A 9,655-nucleotide genomic window follows, 5' to 3' on the forward strand; every position below is an offset into this window, starting at 1 on the left:
AGTCTGCCCCTCTCTGCCTGTGAGTTCTGGCACTGTTACCCTGCAGCACATCTGGAAAGCATTCACAGCCTTATGATTTTGACACACTACAGTCTTATTCCAAAATGGATGAATTCTACACACACTATCCAATAATGACAAAGTGAAATAAGTTTGCTTGAAATTTAGGGTTTGATTAATAATATAGCCCGATATCCTTCATCACCTGTACATGTTCCTGTCTCCAAATCTGGACCTGTATGCCTGCATGGACAGTATACACATGGCTTTAAAGGGCGTTTATAGCTGAAGAAGAGAAATATCCATAATGTTACAAAACATAATAAACTTACTGTTTGTTTTGTCTAAAGATTCGTCAGACTTTTCTCCATATGACAACTACAACATGGGACCAGCTCTGCGAAGCAAGTCTCATTTCAGTATGGTGATGTTGGTCTCCATCTAGTGGTGTTTGCTGGTGGTGCAAAGACTATACTGCCATTTGTTTTTAAATTGAAGTTTATTAATCACAGTCAGTCTTTAGCAACAGAATGATCGTGGGAATGTACAGAATCATTTCTTTCACAAAGAAAAGTCATTGAACAGAGAACCTTAAAACGTAAAACCATAAACCAGAGCTCATGAAGGAGGTTCACGCAAAGTAGCAGGTAAAGATTAAAGCATTTCAGAACGTTGAGATTTTGTGTTGAAGGCACATAATCTGAAGAACAGTACACAGTTCAAAGAAAATTCAGAATTATTAAGGACAACAAAAGTCAGGTTTCTTCAACAGAAATAGAACAAAGAAACTGCATTAAAACCATACGTTCCCATGTTCTGGAAACAGTATAAGCCACATTTGAGACACTACAGGAACCTATCAGCTAGTCTGCTGACTGCTGACTCTATGGATCATGGCTTTCTAGCAACAGACTCAGTATTTCCTGGGAGATTGTTTTTCCATCCTGTCTGTCAGAGAAGCCAGGGTCAAAGGTTACAACTGAAAGAAAGCTAAAAAAAAATTTTAGATGCCCAAAGATTACATCTAAGCAACACTTTCATTTAAGGGAATAACACAACTGCAGTTATGCCTTCACTGTTCCATTAACCTGCACATTCACACTCTTACAGTTTACTTCACAGCCTGGACTGTAGCAACTGTGTTATATTTTTACACTCATCATATCTATTTTTAATTATTCCTTGTTTTTCTTGTTCAAAATTAGCAGTTTAGGAAGTGTGCGTGTTGTAAGTAGTTGTCAACAGCAGAAAAATGAGGCCGAAGCTGAAGTGACAAAAATTGCAGTTCAGGCTGGCTACAAAAGGAAGTCAATCCCCATCAGGGGGCAGTGATGACTTACAGGTGTCCTTACACAGGCAGCTCATGCTCATCTGACTCATCTGCTACTTCGGGTCATTAAACGGGACCTGTGTGCGTGCATTTGTCTCCTTTTTTGAGAATTTTTAATGGAATTTGTAATATTACAGCTTGCTAGGCAGTAGAAATAATCCCAGGAGCTTGTGCTTCATTATCAGACAATGAGGTTTTGCATGTTTATTAACAGGGCAGGAGCAGTCTCAGTGAAGATAACGGAATAATAGGTGGGCTTTTAAATCGCCTCACTCTGTACAAATGTACGTTTGTACCTTCATAAATAAAATGTAATAAATATTAAAATATTTTTTTAAAACGTGATCTAAACATTTCTTTCACTAACTTCAGTAAACAAAGCAAATTCAAGTACATAAACAACCCTTGCTGTTGTTTACTGTAATACAGAGTAAGAGTAAAAAACACACATTTTTCTTTTAATAAGCTGCTACTAAATGTCACTAAAAAGCTCTTTGACCAAAACCTTTTTGTGCCATTTGAAATTGCACAGCTTATAATGCTCCCACAGCCAGACTCCACCTGCTGTCAACATGTAACAATCAGCATTGATCTTTTTTGTTGCACTTAATCCCGTGTTGCCCAACTAAGCCGTCACCAGCAGGTAAGATAGGAGAAACAGGACCTGCAAATAGGTCTGGATTCACTGCCGGGAAGAGCGTCCAGCACCTCGTTGACATCGCCATTAGAAAGACCCTTCCACTTCAGCAACTTGTTCAGTAACTTGAAGTCCTCACTGTAGTCAAAGAAGAAACCCCACAAAGTTAGTAACACATAAATTATTCTGTTAGACAGATCTATTCATTTAAAAGAGTTTTTCTTTTCTTTTATACAGCGAAGAACAATATTTACAAGATTGAAAGTATAAAATAAGACATCTAGAAAAGATGTTTTCCTTGATGCTCATCTGGAAGGATGAGCTAAACTGCGCACAACTGTTTTATGCCAAGTGTTTGCATCCAAAAAATAGACATGAGGTGTGTTTGACGAATTGAGAATATAGCTGCTCTGCTGGGGAAGTGTGTTTTATACGTGCAAGCTGGTAAAACGTTACTAAAAATGATTGAATGAAGCACAAATTTGTGTGTAGCAATGACACTGTTGACTGCTCGATCAAATAGGTTATCTATGGAAGCTCCTAATTATGATCTATAGTTATATTTACATTTGTTTTAGAGCAGTGAAATAGTCATATCAAGAAAAATCCTTAGGGCTCTTAGTGATCCCATGGTCTCTTGGTGAAAATGGGTTTCACAACCAGTTGGTCAGGGATGTTGCTTTCTGTCCTTGCAATTGCTTTGGTTGCAAGCAGATTGCTGTGGTTGCCCATAGTTTGCTCATAATATTGAAGAAGCGTACTTTGACTTACATTTCCAGCTTGTATCAAATTGCACTACAGTTTGAAAATAAGTCTGTGTCTCTGAAGGAAACTACAGAAATCTGCTGGTCAGAGCAGTCAGAAGGAGGTTATCAATGCAGCACCCTCTTTCCTATCAGCGAGAGGCTGAGACCTTTACTAAGAAGGTGTGTAAACATGTTTGTATTGATACAGGTAAGAGAGTGTTTTACCTCTGTGTGAAATAGTCCTGCTGTAGACGTGCCATTATTATCTTCAGTGCATCAATGGATGTGCAGTCCAACACCTCTTGGATGCCCAGCAGCATCTTGTGCCACTCGTGGACACCGGGAGCCTGATACATCACAAAAAAGTATCACAGGAATTCATGTCAAGGTTAAGATTGTTTTCCAGTTGCTCTTTAGGTAAAACGTCATTCACATAACAAGAAACAGACTGTTTGCAACTTGTTGATCTCACCAAGAGTGAAATGCTCTTGTGAAGATGGTTTGCATCTTCATGTATTCGTTCACCAATATTAGGAGCCCATCGCCACTTCAGGGTTTTCTGCTTGTTTGTTATAAGATGTTCGACATAAGTACGGGCGATGATCTTATAGGCCTCATCCACCACCACCTGAGACACATAAAGACAACATGAATGCAGTTTAACTGAATCGGTTTAAAAAAACAACTACAGGTAAATTTGTGTATATTTGACAGCTGGGAATTTTCTTACTTTTTGCTCATCCATAACATAGAGCAGTGTGGGGAAATGACTGTAAACACTATCAACAAAGTGGTTCAAGTTGCTGCCCGATCTGAAGAAATCTTTAAAGTAGTTCTGCCGGACAGAAAATGTCATATTAATAGAAGAAAATATATTTACCTATATATATATATTTAAAATCTGTGGTTAGGATGGATAGATACCTCTGCAATAACAGTTATAATTTCCATCAGGAATGTTAAAGTAGAGTGCTCCAAGTTCTCCAGTGTTTCCACAGTTTCTTTGACAAGAGAAGGTGTGACTCCCGTACCAATTGTCTGAGCATACTTCCTGAAAGAAACAGCATAAAATATTTATAAAACAGGCATCAGCTTTGATTATCATGTTCTACAGCAGGGGTGTCAAATTCAAATACACAGTGGGCCAAAATTCAAAACTGGAACAAAGTCACGGGCTAACATTAATATTTATTTAAAAAAAAATCTTCCTCCAGATATAAAAACGAATCTTTTCTTATGGACTCAAACAAGTTTTGCTGAAAAACTGAATTTGGAACAAGCAAAGCTTAATACTAAACAATATATATATTAGCTGTATAATACCAGTAGGCCAGCTCTAACAGTAATTTGGTATGGCTCCGCGGGCCAAATGTAATTAGGCTGCAGGCCAAATTTGGCCCGCGGGCCAGAGTTTGACACCTATGTTCTACAGCATGTTAAGCCTTCAAGTAGATATCCAGTGGTGAGTAAGTATTTTGATTCAATTATAGGGCTCAAAGAAACTGAATTAACATTTGCCACAGAAACACAGAAACCACTCACCTGAGTTCCTTAGATGTTTTCAGTGTTTTGAGGAAGTGTATTGTTTCTGGGTTGTCAGTTTGTGCCCTTTTTTTAAGATCCCCATACTGCTCTTCACTGTACCTACAAACCAAAGAGGATACACAGTAAAAAAAAAAATTCAACATGCTGATTTCATCAAATCTCAAAATCTCAGACGTGATGAATCACCTATTTCTGAAGAAAAGATAAAGACTCACCTTTTGACAAATGTTCGAAACTCTCGGAAACAAATTTCTTGCACTTCATTGTGCAGTTCTGGAAGGAGTTTTTGTGCTTCTCTTGGTACGGCATTAATACACTTCAAGAGGGACAAATGATATGATAGGTCACTAACAGTTTTTCACTATTTACAACAGAAATTTCAAATAAACTTTCTTTGCAATGATCTACCAGAACATTTTCTATAATTTCACAGAAAACTTTTAGCATTCCTGTCATTTACTACAGCAGCATTTCTCTGTCGTGCAGAAAAACTGAGACATACTGTTAACATTATATTTTCAGCTAACTCAGGGACTAAATGCATAAACTTCATTAGACTGACAAAAAGGGGGAGTCTCACTGGTTCAGCCCACTTAAGATCAAAGTGCCCTGTATGTGACCTATGATATAAAACTCATCTGACGCTCCTGCTTAAGAGCATTTTTCTTACCTGGATAGTGTCCACATAAAGTTTAACATAATCTTCTTCTATGCAGTTTGGAGCTATGCCGCTCTCATTCTGCAGGATTTTGTCCAGGGACTCTCTGATCTCTTTCTGTGGACAAAAACAACACAGAAGTAGACTGTAAGCTTACTTTCTATCAGACATACAATCTGAGATACTACCGGGGAAACACCATGTCCCAAACTAGAAATGTAACTTTGCATATTTTTAATGAAGTGAGCCCTGAGGCCAATTTTGCTCATGTCAGTTGAAGTTAACTCTAGTGGCCATTTAGGTTCAGAGTAGTTTGAATTTGAATTTATTTATTTAAAATGGACAGTGCAGTTTAACATAGTTCAAGTGCAAGACATGAAACTGATGTGCCGCACACAGGTTTATAGCTACTGCTAATTTTCAACAATTGTCCCTAGTTTGGTTTCTATTTTGTACATTTGTACTGCTGAGAGGATGGACACTAATGATCTTTACTGTAGCGCCACTTTGAGGTTGTTGCTTTCATGTAAATGTGTCATTGAGGAATCTGACAGACTTACTGAGTGACACTTTCTCCCAGCAGGCTGTTGATATCAGATTTTCCACACTTGTGGTTCGGTGAACTACCTCATCAACTACTGTCTGGCCTGTTTTTCTTACAGATGATCGTAACAGTGTTTCTGTTCCTTTTCTTCTTGTGACATCTGATTGGGCTGAAGTTTTGGAAAGTCGAGTCAATTTTTAACACTTTTAGTACCTGCGTGACTCCTACACATACTTAAAATGTATAAACCACTTTGCTTACTAACTCATATTCAAAGAAGACTCAATGAAGTAATGCAAACACTACGTTTAGAAACATTTTCATTTCCAGTTCATTTATATGGCGATCATAAGCCAGTCTACTTGTGAACAGGGGCTGAGATTGTGGCTTTTTTTTTTCTCAACTACTTCTATGCATCTGTTCTTTGATCTGGTTAAGGCCTGAGGTTGATCACACCTTTCAAACCAAAGAGCAACACTGCCACCAAAGGGATTGTGGGGAAAGTGTTACACTTCCAGGAAATAACTTGGTCCCACAGCTGTGGTTTACACTGGCACACAATAACAACCTCTGCGTGAGAAGTGTCGAGAGAGGTGGGACAGATAGAGACTGAAGTCCCACTGGCTTACCTCTCACTACATCTGAGAAAAGGCTAAACATCCGGAAACAGAGTTTGTGTGCGTTTGCTAATCATCATTATTTTTAATCAAAGATAACTCAAAATACAAGTTGGGTCAATATGTTAAATGAGAAATGTGATTTGTGTAGTGAAAACGTTTTGATTTTTTGTCTGTAGACATGATCGAGCTTTGACCTTGGCATAATAGTGTCAGGAATGTGAAGCATTAGAAATGTGTCACCAACCATGATTATACATGTTTTTGAACAAGACTTGGAAAAACACAAAATCATAATTTATTTGTGATTTTGCTGATGGTTAATTATGCTTAATACTGATGCTTATATTGAATATACCTGATATTTGGGTATTTAAAATAACCAAAATAACTAATAGTGATTGTAAAGACACACCTAACTACACAGAGGCTGTGTAGAAAACCTTGAACGATATCAGTGTGTGTGTGTGTATGAAGCGCCTTGAGGCGACATTTGTTGTGATTTGGCGCTATATAAATAAAATTGAATTGAATTGAATTGAATTGTGTGTGTGTGTGTGTGTGTGCGTGCGTGTGTGTCTCCAAAGATTGTCTGGCTCATAAAATGTATGATAAGCTATATTGGTATTCTTACCTGCACACTTTGAAACAGCTTCTCCTTTGCCTTGTCTTTCCATTCACAGAACGGCTTTTGGTCTGAACTAAAAACCACCTCCCTGCTTGGAAAGTACCAGAAAACACCCACATCAGAAGTGAGCACCAGCATCTGTTAACAGCTAACATTCAGACAAGAGACAAATACTTTCAATCCTAATTCCCTATTGATATGATAAAACCTGCTTTAACATTTTAATTGCCTGTTTTTGAAATAACAGGTTGAAGATGTGGTGAATAACAATGAATAAAAGCAGACTGAGCCAGTTTGCTATATGCCAGGATTTTATAGCAAATCTCTGTATTTATGCTTAAATTTTGAACACACAAAACAGAAATAACACACTGAATTAATCTGAGAGATCTAGAAGTGATGATCATAGGTTTTCTTACCTTTTGTGCTTAACTATAAATTTGAACGCTAGTTTTCATAGATGTATGTGAATGGTGACTAGATTGGTTGTTATATAGTTACTTAGGTCTTACTGACCATTCAAAATGCTCATTTGCATATTCTGGCATCTGGGCTGGAAGACACACCCAACAACCAGCTTAACATCCAAGTGCCTCATTGGTTTGATCTTCACCAAATCTATATTTAAAGGTACAAATGCACACAACAGCACTGAGCTGATGTGGCTACTTAAACAAAAAAAAAGTAAGCTGGCACATAAATACCTCAGATATTTATGTTGGACCCAGTCCATCAGTTGCAGGCATTGCTTGACAGATTTGATCTCCTGGAGCACTTTGTGCAGGATATACAATGTCTGAGGGTTGGACCAATCAATGACACTCTGTTGTCCCAAATTAAGCTCTATGAGGTTGTAAAGGCTTTCAGAGGACACCCCAAGACACTGAACGAATTCCAGAAGTGAGATGCTTTGTTGTCTCTGCATGGATTGCTCCTCTGCAGTGTTAAAGGAGTTCTGGGCCAAAGGGTTCTCATACCCATGTCCTGCACAGTCATGTCCTATGAAAGAGCCAGAAAGAACAAACAAACATGTGAACTCTTTTCATGTTTTGACTTGATCCAAGCCAAATGATGGGGTTATATTTTATATATTTTTTCTAATAAAAAGGGGCACCGTGTCAGACGAGGTAAGGTGAAATTCTTGCTGTGACTCGGCCAAGATATGTGACAATGAGCCTGTCAGAGTTTGTCAGCTTCTAAAAGCCTGGGTGATGTAATTGTGAATGAATGAAGTGCCAGAGACTAAGCAATTTATCAAGCTCATCCTTACCTCTGTTGCTAATGCACAACCAAGACCTGCAGTGGTACTTCTGAGTAAAAAAAACTCATAAAATATGTATGTGGGGTAATCAGGTTGTTAGTTTTTAACTGTTGCAAATCGGCAACGCCTGCCTCGAGAGGGTTAACATTGGCGATAGTCACCCGATCCCATTGGTTATGAGTCTTATTGTCTACTTCCTTTAATCTTGACATTCCACTTGTAGTTTATGGCTAGTTTCTGGCTACAGTGCATGTTTTTTCACTTAATCATATCCAAACATAAAATTCGCTTTGTTTTCGGATAGGAGGAAGTAAAACCAGCACTTATGATGAAATTTAAGTTTGCACTTGATTAGATAAGTAGTAAGCCTCTACACTTATCGATATTAACTTGGGAATGCATGTTGGGACATATTTGTTTGGAAATACCCTGCATACCTGAGGCTAAGCTGCGCTGCAGTTTGACGCTCTGATATGAAAATATTGCAACGTCACTTTGTTGCCGCTTCAGCAACAGCTTGCGCTGCTCATGTGTTAAACTAGTTTTTATTTCTGAGTTAATGGCCTATCAGTAACAATCAATCAATTAATATCAATTATTTCAAACAAATATAAAATAGCCAGTCCGTGGATGATTCCAGTTATTATTCCCTGCTACATATAAACCATACAGATGAAGGATTCCCACAGTAATAATAGTAAAGCGCTCTTACCGTCTTGTATGTTGTTGTTATTTTCTATTAAAGGTTTCTTGCCCTCACTCTTCCGAATCTTCTTGTTTCTGCTGAAAATCTTCTTCATATCGACTTTTAACTGCTCGCTCTTTTAGCAAAGACGATGCTTGAAGATCTGCACTGTCACGTTTCAGTAATGCACTCCTGGCAGCGCTGTGCGGTGTGGAGCTTATAAAGCAGTCGAAGGGATTTTCCCATAGCATCACTGCGACAGTACAAAATGCTTTCGTTTCTGCATCATTTGACATCATCCTAACAGCAATGATGCAATGTGCAATAATAATAACAATAATAATACTTACAACTCGCGGAAGAAGCCTGTTGTCCTCACTTTTGTGAAATTTATGAAAACATCCTAACATTTAAATAATATATCGCTTTGGGGGGTTAAAGTGTGAACACTGTAGTTACACATTGTTGAATGAGTCATTGTACTACAGTGTAAAATGAGTCCCACTTTAACTTGCACACATGAAAACTACATGAATCAATAAGAATCAGTCAATGAAATGTCAGCTGAGACACTGAACTGTGCTTTACATACATACTGTGTGTACATATGCAACCTACAATTATGTAGTAACCTTAAAAAAGCAACAGCAGGAAAGTGAGTTGGAGACATTCTTTGGCTCTGCCCTTATGACTTTGTCTATAAATAACTATCAATGCCAATGTAATGAGTCAGAGTGAAAAGAAAAAAAAGAAATGTGTGTGCCGCTTGCTAACATGTTGTTAATGAAAGGCATGCAAAGTAAAGTAAAACTGCAGTACTGATTTATGTTGAACATAACAGGCATTTCTAATCTGTAAAGTAGCTGACAAAATATGGCAAAAGGTACACTATATGTACTAAAGTACTGGGTCACACCTCTTTGAATTCAGGTGTTTTTGGCCCTAAAACTGTATAAACTCACCTGGCTTGCAGTCTGCTTTTACAAATATTTGTGAAAGACTAG

At 38.0% G+C, this 9,655-nt stretch overlaps 1 protein-coding gene across 2 annotated transcripts; it reads right to left on the minus strand.

Moving 5' to 3' along the window:
- Nucleotides 1-1,001: 1,001 nt before the first annotated feature.
- LOC146496676 (uncharacterized) lies at nucleotides 1,002-8,905 on the minus strand. 2 transcript variants are annotated; one of them, XM_085142759.1, is made up of 11 exons: nucleotides 8,679-8,905; nucleotides 7,410-7,704; nucleotides 6,712-6,796; nucleotides 4,929-5,033; nucleotides 4,474-4,574; nucleotides 4,256-4,357; nucleotides 3,638-3,764; nucleotides 3,444-3,548; nucleotides 3,186-3,341; nucleotides 2,939-3,060; nucleotides 1,002-2,105 (listed from the first exon to the last, which is right to left on the minus strand). In XM_085142759.1, the coding sequence occupies exons 1-11, from the start codon at nucleotides 8,764-8,766 to the stop codon at nucleotides 1,964-1,966; spliced, it is 1,428 nt and encodes a 475-aa protein (XP_084998885.1). In that variant the 5' UTR covers nucleotides 8,767-8,905; the 3' UTR covers nucleotides 1,002-1,963. The 2 variants fall into 2 exon arrangements, with proteins under 2 accessions (XP_084998885.1, XP_084998887.1); XM_085142761.1 differs by having other exon boundaries at nucleotides 6,712-6,793; nucleotides 8,679-8,903.
- Between the last annotated feature and the right edge of the window lie 750 nt (nucleotides 8,906-9,655).

The sequence above is a fragment of the Neolamprologus multifasciatus genome, chromosome 19 (genome assembly GCF_963576455.1).
Source record: "Neolamprologus multifasciatus chromosome 19, fNeoMul1.2, whole genome shotgun sequence".
NCBI lineage: Eukaryota > Metazoa > Chordata > Actinopteri > Cichliformes > Cichlidae > Neolamprologus > Neolamprologus multifasciatus.

Excerpts from the sequence above, each read along its gene's own strand:
- LOC146496676 (XM_085142759.1), bottom strand. The coding sequence starts at position 8,766 with ATGAAGAAGATTTTCAGCAGAAACAAGAAGATTCGGAAGAGTGAGGGC. Across the intron at positions 5,034-6,711 it reads AGCTGTTTCAAAGTGTGCAG|AAAGAGATCAGAGAGTCCCT; the intron begins GTAAGAATACCA and ends TTTTGTCCACAG. Across the intron at positions 4,358-4,473 it reads TTTCGAACATTTGTCAAAAG|GTACAGTGAAGAGCAGTATG; the intron begins GTGAGTCTTTAT and ends TTTGGTTTGTAG.